At 44.3% G+C, this 16975-nt stretch overlaps 1 protein-coding gene across 1 annotated transcript in view; it reads left to right on the top strand.

Moving 5' to 3' along the window:
- Window positions 1-16975, top strand: part of nos1apa (nitric oxide synthase 1 (neuronal) adaptor protein a) — a 163947-nt gene that overhangs the window by 124761 nt on the left and 22211 nt on the right. Inside the window, exons 9-10 of the mRNA XM_070832417.1 lie at window positions 9502-9667; window positions 13319-13495. Of these exons, the coding sequence (XP_070688518.1) occupies window positions 9502-9667; window positions 13319-13495 (343 nt within the window). The remainder of the gene's footprint in view (window positions 1-9501; window positions 9668-13318; window positions 13496-16975) is intronic.

Below are 16975 nucleotides of genomic sequence, written 5' to 3' on the forward strand. Positions count from 1 at the left end.
GCCACATACACACTCATGTAAAATGAGAAAAAGTTTAAAAAATGTTTAAAAGACGACTGTGATGAAGTGGTGAATGGCACAAAGGAGGTAGAGGTATGTGCTGAAAGAGGGAGAGATGATGAAAGTTTTAAAGCTTCAATGGAGTTTCTAGCTAAAAGCATGAAGGAGCTGCGAGGGCTAGAAGTCTTGAGATATCTTGTCTTGAGATATTTCTATGTGATGAACAATACTGGAAAAACTATTTTTCAAACAAAAACAAGTTTGTAAGTAACCAGAATGTTGGCTGAGGGTGTCACTGATGACCTCAGAGGCTTCCAGAATGTTGGCTAAGAATGAGAACCAGAATGAGGGTGTCTTTGATGACCTCAGAGGCTTCCAGAATGTTGAAACGATATATATAGAGACGAAACCCAAACTGAGCCGAGGGAGATAGACAGAGAGAGATAGACGAGAGAGATAGACAGAGAGAGATACACGTTCACCACACATCCAAGACACACCACCGTTCGAAGAACACTTCAACAACCATCGAAAACCCGTTACAACTGCGATCGCTTCCATTAAGAAGATCAATGAAAGCCAACAGCAGTCCAGTCGAGGCAATGCTGCCTGCGGGTCTCACCTGGGGAGAGATCATGGATTTGGAGGACGAAAAACAGGAGTTACTAGCTACACTACCTGTTGATGGCAGCAGCGCTGTCGAAAATATGGATTGGGAGTCCAATGAGGTCTCTCCTGCTCCGATGGGTGCAAGAGAGCCTCATGAAAACACCCAGAGGGAGCAGCCACCTCAAAACAACGGGGATGGCCAGCAACCTCAAATCAACGGGGATGGCCAGCCACCTCAAAACCACCGGGGTGGCGGCCGACCTCAAAACCACCGGGGTGGCCAGTCATCTCAGTACTACTGGGATTCCCGGTCATCTCGAAACCACCGGGGTGGCCAGTCATCTCAGTACTACTGGGATTCCCGGTCATCTCAAAACCACCAGGGTGGCCAGTCATCTCAAAACCACCGGGGTGGCCAGCCACCTCAAAACCACCAGGGTGGCCAGCCACCTCAAAACCACCGGGGTGGCCAGCCACCTCAAGGCCACCGGGGTGGCCAGCCACCTCAAGGCCACCGGGGTGGCCAGCCACCTCAAAACCACCAGGGTGGCCAGCCACCTCAAAACCACCAGGGTGGCCAGCCACCTCAAAACCACCAGGGTGGCCAGCCACCTCAAAGCCACCGGAGTGGCCAGCCACCTCAAAATCACCGGGGTGGCCAGTCATCTCAGAACCACCAGGGTGGCCAGCCATCTCAATACCACCAGGGTGGCCAGTCATCTCAGAACCACCAGGGTGGCCAGCCATCTCAGAACCACCAGGGTGGCCAGTCATCTCCATACTACGGGGGGAGGAATCCATCTCTGCACCAGCGTCTGCAGAAAGCCCTTACCGACCTTCACCATGAAAGAGGTTTGAGACGTAAGGAGCAGCAAACTTCTTACAATGAGAAGTACATGCGTGAAGAAGCAGAGTGGAAACTGAAGCAGCAGCAGAGCTTGAGGTTCGATCTAGACAAGGAGGTGGAGAGGCTCAAACAGGAAATCAACAGTCTCGCCCTCGCAGCCGAGCCCCTGGACGGGTCGAACAAAAACAAAGACGACCTGATCAAAGATCTCACAGATCAAGTCCAGGCTGAAAGGCAGAGAGCTGACCTCCTGAAAAAAGAACTGGAGGAACTCAGGCTTGAGTTTAACGAGAGAGTCACCAAAGTCCTGAGCCTGGAAGAAAGGCTGAAAGGCGAAAGAGACTCTCTGTTGGTCTTCAAACTAAAGATGCATGAACTGCAGAAACAAGTTGATACCTACAAAAACCCAATGATGCTCCAGGTGTGTGAGCAGATTGGAAAAACCCCCATTTCAGAGGTAAACAACTTGATCACAACTGACCTCCATGCACCACAGAACACTTCTGTCGCAGAGGAGGTTGCCCTTCCGGAGGAGTCCCAGGTCGCTCCACTGGAGGAGGCCCAAGTCACCGAAGAGGTCGCCCCACTTGAGGAGGCCCAAGTCACAGAGGAGGTCGCCCCACTTGAGGAGGCCCAAGTCACAGAGGAGGTCGCCCCACTGGAGGAGGCCCAAGTCACCGAAGAGGTCGCCCCACTGGAGGAGACCCAAGTCACCAAAGAGGTCGCCCCAAATGAGGAGGCCCAAGTCACCGAAGAGGTCGCCCCAAAGGAGGAGGCCCAAGTCACCAAAGAGGTCGCCCCAAAGGAGGAGGCCCAAGTCACCGAAGAGGTCGCCCCACTGGAGGAGGCCCAAGTCACCGAAGAGGTCGCCCCACTGGAGGAGGCCCAAGTCACCGAAGAGGTCGCCTCAAACGAGGAGGCCCAAGTCACCGAAGAGGTCGCCCCAAACGAGGAGGCCCAAGTCACCAAAGAGGTCGCCCCAAAGGAGGAGGCCCAAGTCACCGAAGAGGTCGCCCCACTGGAGGAGGCCCAAGTCACCAAAGAGGTCGCCCCAAACGAGGAGGCCCAAGTCACCGAAGAGGTCGCCCCACTGGAGGAGGCCCAAGTCACCGAAGAGGTCGCCCCACTGGAGGAGGCCCAAGTCACCGAAGAGGTCGCCCCAAAGGAGGAGGCCCAAGTCACCGAAGAGGTCGCCCCAAACGAGGAGGCCCAAGTCACCGAAGAGGTCGCCCCAAAGGAGGAGGCCCAAGTCACCGAAGAGGTCGCCCCACTTGAGGAGGCCCAAGTCACCGAAGAGGTCGCCCCACTGGAGGAGGCCCAAGTCACCAAAGAGGTCGCCCCAAACGAGGAGGCCCAAGTCACCGAAGAGGTCGCCCCAAAGGAGGAGGCCCAAGTCACCGAAGAGGTCGCCCCACTGGAGGAGGCCCAAGTCACCAAAGAGGTCGCCCCAAAGGAGGAGGCCCAAGTCACCGAAGAGGTCGCCCCAAACGAGGAGGCCCAAGTCACCGAAGAGGTCACCCCACTGGAGGTGACCCAAGTCAACAAGGAGGTCGCCCCAAAGGAGGAGGCCCAAGTCAACAAGGAAGTCTTCCCACTTGAAGAGGCCCAGGTCCCTGACGAGGTCACCCCACTGGGGGAGGGCCAAGTCACTGACGAGGTCGCCCCACTGGGGGAGGGCCAAGTCACTGATGAGGTCGCCCCACTGGGGGAGGCCCAAGTCACCGGCCAGCCGTCTTTGTGGAGGCGCTTCAAGAAAGCTCTAACACCGAAACACCGCCGCCAGTACAAGAACAAGAAGCAGAAAAAAGGAGGCGTGAAACAAGACACGGAGGTTCAGTTTCATGTCCTGACAGACGGGAGCGATCCGTCTGTCAGGATCTGATCTGTTCCTCTGTGTTTAAACTGGTTTTCTCCGGGTGCTCCGGTTTATCCAACATACAAAAAACAAACACGAGGTTCAGTTTCATGTCCTGACAGACGGGAGCGATCCGTCGGTCAGGATCTGATCTGTTCCTCCGTGTTTAAACTGGTTTTCTCCGGGTGCTCCGGTTTATCCAGCATACAAAAAAACAAACAAACAAAAAATATGAAATAATTTGAAATAAAAACTTAAATTAGAAATTAAATATTGATTTCCTGTGTAGTTGTTCCTCTGTAGAGCATCGTTCAGAACTCTTCAGACTGGTGTCTTACTGTTCATATTATACTGGGATACAATCAAGGACTGTTTACTGAGTATCAGCTGATCTGATTTGATTTAATGTTGCACATAAAAATAATATTATAATATTATAATATGTATCATATAATAAAATGACATGTCATTTTAATTTAATTGTCTAATTGTAGCATGAAGAAACAGTTCAACATTTTCAGAAATGTGCTATTTAGCTTCCTCTCCAAGAGTGAGATGAGGTCACTCCAGCACGTAACTCACCCTGAAACCACTGTGTTATTTTTACATTTCTGTTTGTGTTCACACTCAACCCAGACACAACCTGTTTTCATCTATGAGTTTTAGAGGTGTTCACAGGTGTGTTTTTGAACTCTGGACAGATCCAGGATGGCTGTTTCAGGTGTGTGATCTGGATGTACGACACATGCGGCCCATCTTCTGCTCTTAGTATGCGACGGTGTGAAGCGATGAGGTGTCACGTTTAACCACAAACAGCCGTTATATCGCTCTCTGCACACACACCAGACTACATTCACTAAAACAGGGATTTTACCACACAGAACACAGGAATCTACATATTCCTTCATAATCCTTTGTATGGATGAAAATGTCACAGTCAAGGTCCTCCCAAATTTAATCCTATCAAAAAATCCGTATTGAATATTGTATGTTTCAGTGAGTTAAGTGATAATCCAGTTCAGGTGGAGTCATTAAAAGACAATGAGATGGAAAAGAACATAACCAGTTAAATCTATCATTTCTCATCTCATCTCTCATGGTATCATTTTTTTTATTCCATATTTGGATTCCATCTGCTCTGCTTCCACATAAACTGGGTCTGACCATTGGCAGAATAAAACCAAATCTGACCTTGTGTCGCCGCATTACAATGAGGCGCTGTGCTCTTTTTTTGATCAGCTATCCAGATGACGAAGGAAGGTCTGACTTTTAAAAGAAAATGTTTTTTTTTTCCTACCTCACTTTGCTTATCTTTGCTCACAGCTGTTTGTGAATGAGATTATTCAGTGTCCTGTTACCAGGCGGTGTGGCTCAGGGAGACGTTCAACATGGACAGCGTCGGGACAAATGTGACACTTACTCCCAAGGCCTCAGTATAAACCATGCAGGAGTGGCTGATGCTCTATTAGAGTTGTCAGTAGTGCAGCATATGTCCAAGTCAAGCTCCACTCCTCCATAGCACACGATGGGGACCTGTCGGCTGTAAATTACACCACCAAAGTCATCATCAGGGCATCGGGCTTTACAAATGAGGGCTGCAGAGGCAGCCTGGCCTGAGCACAATCTGGAATCACCGCTATTTGTTTCTAAGTGCAAGGATAATGGAAGTAGATGACTGTCTTCCGACTGTCTTGTTTTTTTGTCTGGCGAGTCGATGTGAGGGAGGAGGGCGCAGAAGTGGAGGAGGTATGGAGGCCTTGGGACGGAAGGTGTGATTTTTGACTCCATCTGTGTCTCTCCCCGCCCCATTGGTTCGTTATTACGGTGGAGAGACAGCGATGGGGTTTCATCTTCGATAAATGCTGAAAACTGCTCTTATGGCCATGAAAGAAAAGGGGAAAAGAGGCGATGAGAGAGGTTTGTGAGAGAAATGAGACCTGGAAGAAGCAAAATTAACAGAAAAAAGAGTAACAAAAATGACCCTTTCTTCATATTTAGTTCGATTTTACAAATATTGCTGATGGCGAGCGGGTTTCACTGTTTTGATAGATTTGATCTTTTAATCTAATCAAGTCAGTGTAAGTCAGAATGAAATATATACATATGTAATGTGCTTTAAAAAAACAAAACTCTGCAGCATCGTCAGCTGAAAGTTTGTGTTAATGTCCATGTATTACAGATTTATAGTCACCCTGAAAATAAGAAGGAGATGGATGATAATGATCATAATAATAAAAGAAAATATGCAATAAAATAGGGGATAATGGTAAAAATATGCATTAGAAAAAACAATATTGTGCTGAATGATAAGATACAGCACTAATTCATCCAGCAGAACAATCTGATTTATTACCACAGTGAAATAAAACTGCATAGAAGACATTTGGACTTAAATTTGAGACTAAATATGAAGTATTTTCTGGATCATTTTCGTATTTCAGAATGTGACCTTGGCTTTTTTTCCTTATTTGTTATTTGGAGATGACAGCCTCCATGCTACCACGGCAACGAGGTCTGTGTTACCACATTAAGTTGAAATGAGAAATCAGTGGTTCAATACGAGTTATGACTCCACACGAGGCCCTGTGATTCACTGCTGCTCTTGTCAGCCCCTCACACCAATTTCCTTTGTAGAAATGTTATGGGCACCTGTTGAGAAGCATTCTAGTTTTGATTAAGCTATTAGAAAAAGTAGGAGACCTATTAAAGGTGACTTATTATGGGCATTCTCAGGTTCATACTTTTACGTGGGGGTCCTATTAGAATATGATTACATTATTTTTCTTATACTGGACAGGGCCGAGCAGGCGCCGCTCATCATCTCCCTCATCAGCTCTGCCCGTGTTTCCAGTGGGGAACCACATTAGCTGCACGACATGCCAACACCAAGTTCAACAGGCTAACCTGCCAAATAACCAGCAAAACGTATAACACTGCAAATCATACATCATTATGGGGACAACTCCATCATAAACAAACAGTTACTGGCATCAAACCTTCTCTCGTTGTCTGGTTGGCTTTACTGCATCATTACTTTAGTCCATCATTACGGCAGCCTGTGATGATCACAGTAGCTGCTCGTCACATCAGCCGTGCGACATCATGCTAACACCAAGTTCAACAGTCTGACCTGCCAGATACACAGTAAAACAGCATAAAACTTCCAGCTTCCAAGTCTGAAGGGTCACAGGCAATCGGTATCAATCCACCCTTCAGCTTGTGCCGTTTACAGCCGTCGTTAATAAAGCAGTCAGGGTAAAAGTCATTGTGGGAACATTTCTGTCATATTACTAAATTCCAAAATAAAGTAAATCAGCTGGGTCTTCACTTCCCCTGATGGTGGGAGACCATGAAGGACTGCTTGGTGGATTCAGGTTTTCAGTAGGCGGGACTGTCAGCAAGCTGAAGAAGGGCAGAGGGAAGTCCAAAGTTCAACAGACCTGTTTTTTTTTTTTTTTTTTCTTTACATAAGAAGTGGAGTCAAATCTGAATGACACTATTGCACTGACAATTAGTGAAAGATGGAGGTGGAGAAAAGGAGAGAGTTTGGTCTCTTCTTGTAGATTTGGGAATCTCTAGACACTCATTTCTGTAAATGATATTTAAAAGTGCATCTTTTTTCTGGATAGTAAAATGTTTAACAGTAAAACGTTCACCGCCATGAATGCATTGACACTGGATGAAAGCATTTTACACACTCTCTCCTTCAATACCTCTTTGGCTATTAGTCGGCTGACATTTGAATTCCTGCTGGACCACGTTCAGGGTTAAGCTCCATCAGACTATTGAGAGCCACACCACGAAACTCATTAGTGAGTGGGCTCCTTCAACACACTGGACTTCCTCTGAACCATTCTTGTGATTTGAAACCAGGAGAATTTCTTCTTTGAAATTTTTTAAAAGCAATTATGTGCTCTGGATAGGAGATGTCTGAATAGGGTGGGAGGTGGGGCCACTAACATTTGATTTGAGAGAGTACTTTGAAGTAAAAAAAAAAGGGGCGTCATTGCTGCTACAAAAGCTGCAGGAACGTGCGTATGCATATTTGGACATGTGTGCGCAGCGTGAATGGTGTCTGTCTCCCTTCCCTCACCCTCTTATATAAATGATTCAGAGAGTAATAGAAGTTTTATCCTTTCAGTCTTAAATTGAAATAGAGTTTCTGCTTTAATCTTGCAGTCCACAGCAGACTGTGGCATTAAGGTTACATGAGGATCAAAGCAGCCACTGGAGCTCTGCTACTCCTGTCATAAAAATTTAATAGAAGGATATAAAGCCACAGTAATTAAAAAGCTCTATATCTATCGCTCATGTTTTTTCAGTACGTTTTACCTGTCTGAGAGCGTGTATTGGCATTTTTGTTTGTATGCATAATAAAGAGAGCTCAAATATCAGAAAGTCAAAAGTAGTTAAAAACTTATCAGTCTGGCAATTTCTGTGATTAACTAACAAATCGTTTCGTCTGTAAAATCCCTGCAAATAGTGAAAAATGTCTCACATAATTTACCACAGCTCAAGGTGACATACTCGCATTGCAAACTGGTTTGCAAGATGTTATTGAAGGTCACCGTTTCCTTTATTGTCCTTAAATTGTCCTTAACTGAAGGAGTTGTTGGGTAGAAAAACAGATGTAACAAAAGACTAAATGAATCAGTAAGAAGTGCACACTTGCAAACACTGTTCACAAAAACATTTACACAGTTGTAAAACAAATTAATATTTGTTACAGCTGTGATTAATGGGAACCTGTGCCTCTTACTAGAATCATACTGAGAGTTCAATGCATGAGAAGCGTCACATATGTAGTAATCTTAAAGGTGTGCTGAATAGAATTAGCCAAGTATCAAAATCAAATCAATGTCCTTAGTGATGTGGTCAGTATCTAACTCTAAACTGCTTCATCACGCTGCTGCGTGTGAAACCTGCTGATCTTCAAACCTTAACTTCAGCCTCTGCTTTGTGCTCCTCGTGTTTGTGAGGTGAGTTTTTCTTCACACATCCCCTCTGGAGTGTCACCGATCGATCTGTCTCCCTCCAACTGGAAAAACAGTCTGGTTTTCCGTATTTTCTCGACACTGTTTTGAATAATTACCACACAGTAAAAATACAGTGTGATTGATCAGTCGCTGCCATTTGCTAAGCCGAGTCAGCAGGATCCTAAAGCCTCTCATCGCTGATCAATTTTAGGTGAGGGTCTAAATAATAGCTGCATTTGTTAAATAAATGCCTTTTGAAGTGTGCAGTGTAGCACCTTTGATCATTTCCATGTTTTATTTAGTACAAGTGTACTAATTACTTCTCAGAATCTACCCAGATGTTTCTCCCATATCTGATGAATTCCTCAGAAGCAACATTGATAGTTTTCTTACTTTAGCTAAGAAATGTGTTCCTTCCACTCCCCCCACAAAAATAATGATTCTCACATATTGGAAGAACTTTGAAGACAGGGTTGGGATCCTCCTCTGTTTATTTTCTTCTTCTTACTGCTCCCTTCTGTTTTCTCTTACTGATTGATTGATACTTGTATAACACATCCTTTTGCTTCATCAGTGTTAAACGGAGTCACCGCTGATTCATTGCTGCCTGCAAATGAGCTCGATGGAAAGACGTTTGAGAATTGGAGTGTACTCATTTTTTTTTTTATGATGTTGGAGGAGGCAGGCTGCATTTCAGGCCGGATATTAAACACTGCACAGAATCCCACAATGAAGCACAAAGTGTATTTTAATTCGCATATAAAGGCTTGAATTCCACAGAGCATTGGTGCCACAATTTCAGGCATTTAAAATGTATGCATTTATGCAACACTGCACCACAAAAACCAATGTACTGCTCACCACAGAGTGCATATGTTTTTCATGGAGGAGAAACATGAGGTCGAGCTCAACAAAGGCTTGCGGGACTTCGAGTCTGCGTTTGTTCTTTTGGTGTTGTCTTTGATCAAATATTTGAAACCAACAGCACTCACTCCTGATTTCCTTGACAAGCAATATATGTTTGAAGGGTCACACAGTTTGGCCTTCAAGTGGAGTGGTGTGTGTTTAGGGAATACAGATAAGGGGATGCAGTGGTGATTTTATGGTGGTGACCTGGGCAAAATGTTTGTGTGTGCTGCGCTGAGCATGTGTTCCTTTCCCTCCCAATTCTCTTCTCCTCTACATCTCTATCCTCCCCACCTCTTCCTGTACAGGTCCACCTGTTGAAGGACCAGCTGAGTGCGGAGGCCACGGCTCGGCTGGAGGCCCAGGCTCGAGTCCACCAGCTGCTGCTGCAGAACAAGGACCTGCTGCAGCACATCTCCCTGCTGGTTAAACAGATCCAGGAGCTGGAGACCAAAATGTCTGGACCAAACTCCAGTGAGTGGATCACACAGGAGACTCACACACCTACACAGAGTTTATATACATGAGAGCACGCTTGCGGACATGTAAAACTACTCACACAGGCATGTATATGTTTTATTTGAAGTACATTTTGTAATACTACCAATAGAGAATCAGCAAGGTGCATCCCCTTTAGCTATAATGGTCTAATTTTGACACAGTCAATAGACAGATTAACAGTAAGATATCCAGCATATGTTCGTAAGTGATGAATCAATTCAATGAAAAGTATATTCTGATCATTTGCTGTGCTTTAATGAATTCATAGTTAATTAATAGTTAAACCCTATGAAATAGAAAAACTTAGAAAGCCCTCTAAATGTTAAATGTTATTTCAACTAGATGAATTATTTAGAAACTTTTATTCTGCTTTAGGACCAAGTTTTGCATCATATTACACACAGATTTCTTCCACTCCAGTAAGAGCAGTAGTGAAGAAGGTAGAAAAGTGATCAAAACATATTGTGCAGCTAAACACACTCACTTCTCACTTAATTTCAGTGGCGTCTGTATTAATTATACCACAGTTCAGCTGTGAAATGGGATGAATTCAACTTTACGTAAAGACTACTACTACTTAAAGACCCAGTAGTCATAAATACTCATAAAACACAAAGTAAAATTCAGTTTTTTACTTAATCGAAACAGACAAGAGATGAATCAGCATGTTAGAAAGACTCTCTGTCCTGAAGATGAAGCCTCCTGGTCAACAGACCACCACTGTCAGGTAAAATCCTTTCATGTGACGGAGCAAACATCCAGTCACACATATCCATACTAAGCATGGCCTGCACACTGAGAGCACAGCCATACAGACAGCAGACAGACTGTCCTCTCCGCCGCCACTCTCCCCCGCAGCTTCGCATATTGTTAAGCCTGTTCATCAACTATTTAGCCAGACAATCTCTGCACTATCTAAGTCCAGCCTGCCCTCCAGTTGTCACCCCGTGAAGAAACAATACTTTATCTTATCAGCCAACATTGTAGAAATCTGTCATTGCCACCTCTGCGTGTTGGCCGTTTAAAAAGCAAGGTCGGAAAAACTGTTCTGTGGACACATTTGGAGGCAAATAAGTATAAATATACAATAAATATACAATCAAATTTAAAGCAAGAGACCTTTCCCATGACATAATGTGGCCTGAAGAACTAATAATATAAATATGGCTGCATTTCATCTGTACCGTGTCCGTTTCAGAGAGCTGGGGTTATGCATGTTGGATCCCTACCGAGGCTTATTGACACACTTAAATTGAAAGGAGCCATCGTTAATGTTGTTAGTTCCACCTGTCCTTTTCCTGCCGCCACAATCGAAAGTGTCCACCCTAAGAAAAGTCTATTTTACAGCATTTTTACGGCATTTAGTAGACTTTAACAGCGTGAAACACTGTCTGGGGTTGGTGAGAAGAGGTGGGGAGGTCCTATCCAGGAGGTTTAAGCCCAGTTCAGTGTGTGATGACTAGAAAGCCTCCTAAAAGAATACTCTTCTTAAAAAATATGTGTTTAGTATCCAGTATTTGAAAGGCTCCAGGCTCAAAGCTGTCTCTGAAAAGTCTCTTTGCTTTATTTAATTGGATATTAGCTGGAGTTAACAGTTACACAGGATATCAAAGTCCAAGAGGTTTATTATTATTTTACGGAAAAACTATGAGGAATGTTTACTAAGGCTGTTTTTACTGTAATTACTGTGTGGTGCTTTTATGTAAAGCGCTTTATAATTTGCACTTTACAGTCTCTTATTCACACCTATTCACTGATTCACAGTCACAGACCAGTGGCCATAGACTTGCATTGTTTTTTGTCACAACCCTTCGACATGAATCGTTCCCCTATGAGAATTTGATTCTTTTGATCCAATAACATTTGGAAAGTCTAGAAGAGAGGCAGGATTAGGTGATTTTATCCCCATTCAAGTCGGCAGAGGGATAACCGGAAGTTAGTCAGTAGTGCACCAGCTCTATGGGCCTCTCAAAGCAGAATATTTTAGTTAAACTTTTTTGCTTCATGCACCACTGAGCAGCTTTCATAGGAATGAGCAGGGCTCCACGTCTAATGCTGTATCCAGTTCTCTTTACACATCCATGACTGAACCACTGATTCAGCGATGCCATTAGAGGACAACACACTCTGCCTCCCGAGCCACAGCATAGCAGTGATAGTAGTACTTCCCAAGACTAACCATGTACATGAGGCCAGCTGCACTTCATCTGATTTGCATTAAGTGCTGTTAAATAAGACCTGATGTGGGGCTGTTTTGATGCACGTTGCACATGTCTGGAAAGGAATGGAGCACAAAAGAAAGTGTATTCTGCCACTAGAGTACATTCATCCTGCAAAAAGAAGGCTATTTGTTAGGAAATATTATATGGCTGTATGTCAGCTCGACAAAAAGATCAGTAATTGAAACCTTTTGACTACATTACGTCTTCAAACAGGTTAAAAAAAGTAATAAAACAGCTTTACTTAAGTGTTACATGCTGCTTCAGTCATATCGCACCGAGCAAGAGCAGCATTAAAAGTCAATAAAGACGCATCCAAACTGGGGACAACTGCAGGAAACAGAAAGGAATAGGAATGTGTCAGAAATAGCATGGCTCCTCTTCTGTCTTGTGCTGTAGTGCTGAGCCAGAGAGCTTCAGTAGAGGAAGGCAGAGTTCAGACCCAGAGCCAGTCTGGTGAGAACGCAGAGTCGTTGAAACTACTTTTGGAAGTACATCCACTAAAACTTTTCACCTTGCAGTTTTAGTAATAAATGATAAATTAGTTTGCCGGCAGAATTCCACATTTGAGAAATCCTCCCTCTGCTGTGCAGCGTTTTTGCATCTGACATTAATCCGTCACTCCAACTGGACCTCCTGGATCATTCATCATGTCTCACCAGTGCTGTAAACAACACAGCCCCCCCACCACCACCACCACCACCACCAACACAGTCCCCTGAGATGTTTTAACACAGTGCTGTCTTCTTTTTTTTTCGATCTGAATTCCCACCGCCGTTGTAATGCAAATTTTAGTCAATGTTTCTCTCTCGCTAACAGGTTCAGCCTGACTTTGTCACGCTCCGTATGTCTGATATAACAGCGCTGCAGATTTTACACGTACTTGTCCCCAGACTTTAAATGCCAGATGCACAATAGAGAGTAAGCAGATTATATCTATACTGCCGGGGTGGTTTGAGAAGTTTCTTCAGATATTTTGATAGATGTTGTGACTGATTTTGGAGACCACTGCCGTCCAGCATGAAGGAGCGAGCTACAAACCTTATGTTGGTTATTATTTGAGTATTCTTTTTAATGTATCCTTCTTTCATTTTAGAGTCTGTGGAAGCAAAACATGTTTCGCTGATCAGCCCTGGGGATGATGAAATACTAGGAAACGTGTTTTTTCCTTTCTTGCCCAAATACAGAAACATGTTGACTTATTGGCAGCTGATTTTGTTACAACTTTCAAGGGGCAGTACTTTGCTGTCCACTACATTTCACAGACATCTGTATCACAGACGTTATTCTTCTGCCGTGAACCAACAGATTAATTTAAATCAAGGCATAGTGGAATGATCTGTCTCTGCTCATTCATCACCTTCTGCTTCCTTTCTCCCTTTTCTTCCTCATTTCCCTTTTCCAGTGGGATCTCAGGACAGTTTGTTGGAGATCACCTTCCGGTCTACAGTACCTCCAGTTATCTGCGACCCCACAACGCCGAAGCCAGATGTGTCAGCCCTCAACCTGCCTGCACTGGGCACTACTGATGGGACGAGCAACGTCTTCTCATCCTCCAATGGGACTCTGGGCAGCCCCCTAGGTAGGGACCAGTGTCTTCTCAAACTGGAGTGTTTCCGTTTCCTCCCGGGGCCTCCGCCTCCTCGAATCCCCTCGCCTCCCCCGCTGCTCAAGGCCAACAGGCCAGAGAGCAAAGTTCAAGAAGTGTCTGAGGACACAGGAAAGTTGTTGTCCCGCGACGTCAAATCTCTTGGGTGCCTGGACTTTGCCAGGTTTCGTGAGTCAGGTATCGCCTCAGAGTACGAGTCGAACACAGACGACAGTGATGAGGATGAGGGGGAGGACGATGAGGAGGAGATGGAGATCTTTGGCTGGGGCACGGACGAGGAGACGCTGAGGCTGCTTAATGTTCTCAACAAACAGGGAACTCCTGACTGTCTGGGAGATGAAATAGCGGTGTAACGCACTAACCTGCTCCTCTGGACAATCCTCTCGAGACAAAACACAACAGTCTTGACCTTTTCTTTCCGTTCACTTCAAACTAATGGTAGGGATAACCATGTAGCGAACTAACCTCCGTCAGATGTGCACAATTATATATACATCACACCAATATATTGGTGTAATATAGTTGTAATTGCATATAAGAGAAAGGAGAGGCTCAAATAGGTGAGGAAATTCTCTGTATACAGCCAGAACTGAGGTGAGGACAACTGGAGTAGCCCTGATCTGTCAAACTACATGTTACAAGCTTGGTCGGTTATCATACAGATTCTGAACGTGTCAGTCACTCAGGCATTCATGACATTTGTTCCGTATAAAACTTTTAACTCCGCAGAGGGAAGGTTATCTGAGTTTTGCTGCCACTAGTGGCTGAATGCTATCATTTATATATTTATTTATTCATATATTGAAGTGGTTAAGTTGCTGTAAAACCATCCCTCTCCCCTCCAGTGTGTCTGTTTTGACACATCTCATACAAAAAGTATATATATTTTATTTATCAAATTATTTATTTACTAGTATTGCTATGTTGTATTATGTATCAAGACTGTCAGACGGTCCTGGATCAGGGCTACAGCGTGAGTTTGAAACGGAGCCAAAACTCCGACCTGATCCCTAAGCTGCAGCGCTCTGCGAATGAATGGAGGCGCCAGAACCCACTGGGGGTCTCCTGGTAAGTTTTAAAGTCGGTCTGAGTCCAAGCCGTCACACTCACGCAGAGAGTCAGCGCACATCGCCAGCTGTGTCTGTAACTGTCACATCTGTTGGGTGTTTTCTGCCAATAGGATGATAATTCGCTTCACATTCAGTCAGAGCACACTTTAAGAATATTAGTATCACCTGAAAAATCCCCTTATTGGTCTCACCCGTAACACCTGTCTCAAGAGACAGTTGTGTTAACCTGATCTCTACATTTCTTTCTTGAAAGCTGTTGCTTGTTTCCTTCCTTTTCTTTTGGCACAGACCTCTCATCCGTACATCACACACGCTCACACTCCCAAAATCTCCTCCCAGCTCTCTGTTGCTGAATTTCAATTTGAGTTTTGGGAGCAAACAACAAAATCAGGGACTTTACTGTAAAAGTCTTTCCTCCTTTCAGCAGTTTGTAAGTTCCATCATGAAGATGTCAGGATGTAGCATGAAGTCAGACCAAAAGCTGAGGTTAGTTCAGGGGCAAACTGTGGATTTGTCAGCAGGGGAAGTGGAGCTGTCAGTCACGCTGGCTGGAACTGGACGACAGGGTTTGGGATTGGAGAGACTGACGAGCTCTCGTCCTTGCTGAAGTTAAACGTGACTCTTCTGATGAGCAAAGATGAACACTTGAGCCACGTCCATGAGAGGGACAGCCCTTTCATGCTCAGCTCATAAATACTCAAGGACTATTTTTAGACAAATATCTGTATTTGTTCAGTGTGTGCAAACTTTGTTTTCTACATCGTCCCACAGAACTGTTGAACTGTTGAACTGCTCCATCCTTGACTTCTGCAGGCAGCCCCCTTTTTGTCTCCTCACAATCTGTTGACTTGGTAGTCAGAGCATGTTTGCACTCTTCTCACTTGTCCGCACATTTCCCTGCTTTTTAATTTATGTAAAGCTGGGATTAGTTGGACCTCGAGGAACGCTGTTTGTTTCTTTTATTCATCCCGTAAACAAAAACTCTTCGCTCATGCCAGAACAGCAGCTCACGGATGAAAGCTGAAAGTGGTCTCGTTTGTTTAAACCCAGCTCTGTGTACGGCCTCCAAGCACAATGCAGTATTAAAGTGTCTTTTTGTTTCACGTGGAAAGCTGCAGAGTTTTCTTTCTATGTACTGTAACCCCGGTTTATCAGAGCACGTCTGACAAATCAGTGCACGAAGGCCAGTACTTGGCAAAGGTAGATGCTGCAGAGATTTAAAGGGGAACCAGGCCAGTTCTCAATGTGCTCACTATCTTTTGCAAAGAGTTTTAGCCCGATAAGATCAAACCAATCTGGCAAAAGCTCAGTAAACTTACTCCCAGTTAGCCACTCTTTTTCTGAGGGTGTTTGTATAAATGGATAACAGAGATTCGATCTGAGATGTTATTTCTCTGAAAGTTTGTTTGGAAATTTATACCAACTTTGCTAAATCAAATCTCTGGAGAGTGTGCAAGGGCCAGTGGTTCCAGCATGCTTGAATTCATTTTCCCTAAAAATGGAAAAAAGACCAGATCTGAAAGAGACCTGAGGATAATTAAACTCGATCCAAACTGCAGGCAACCTGAACAGACAGATCACAGACAGCATGATACCTCACAAATTAGAAACTGTCAAAAACAGTGGAAGTTAGTTTTTGAGAAGAGACAGTTCACACTCTGTCTCACCCCATAAAACCATGTTTTTTTTTCTCCTGTGAGGATGATGACATGTCTGATCAGAGTCAGTAGTAAGTCCACTTTGATCTACTTGGGTGTTACATGTTGTCACACAGACCTGAGATCTAAAGCAATACAACAGGAACCTACTCTGATGAGAAAAGACTGAATTTAATTTAGATTCGCCCCAATTTGCGTCCTGGGTTTGGTTTACGGTTACTAGAGACCAAGTGGACCAGTGAAGATTGTCCCAAATACACTAACCAGAAGATTTGACATGTTGAATGATATAAATGCCCGTTGGTAATATGGTCTAAAGAAAGGACAGGAAATGAAAGTAGAGTCAGATCACGTGTGCAACCCGTCATCACATTTTCCAGTTTTCTTTTTATCTTAAAATTGAAACTAAACCAGAAACATCTGGCATAAATTACCTCAAACATATTTACAGATTACTCGACCCCACATAGACAACCACTGCGCTCTTAGCTTTTCTTTCTTTCTGTCGCCGTCAGTGAGAATTTGTCAGTTTCTTTGAAGCGCTCATTTCACACAGACAACAGGAAACACACAGATCAGACATGTGTGTCAAAATAGCAACAGTATGATGAAGGGTGTCTTCTAAAACTGACACCCTCTCCTCCACATCTGCTCTTCTCTTCCCCTTTTTTTCTCCTCTCTTTTCTCTTGTTTCTTTGGGTTTGATGTTTTTTTTTTTTATAATA

Source organism: Pempheris klunzingeri, chromosome 6 (genome assembly GCF_042242105.1).
Source record: "Pempheris klunzingeri isolate RE-2024b chromosome 6, fPemKlu1.hap1, whole genome shotgun sequence".
In the NCBI taxonomy this organism is placed as follows: domain Eukaryota; kingdom Metazoa; phylum Chordata; class Actinopteri; order Acropomatiformes; family Pempheridae; genus Pempheris; species Pempheris klunzingeri.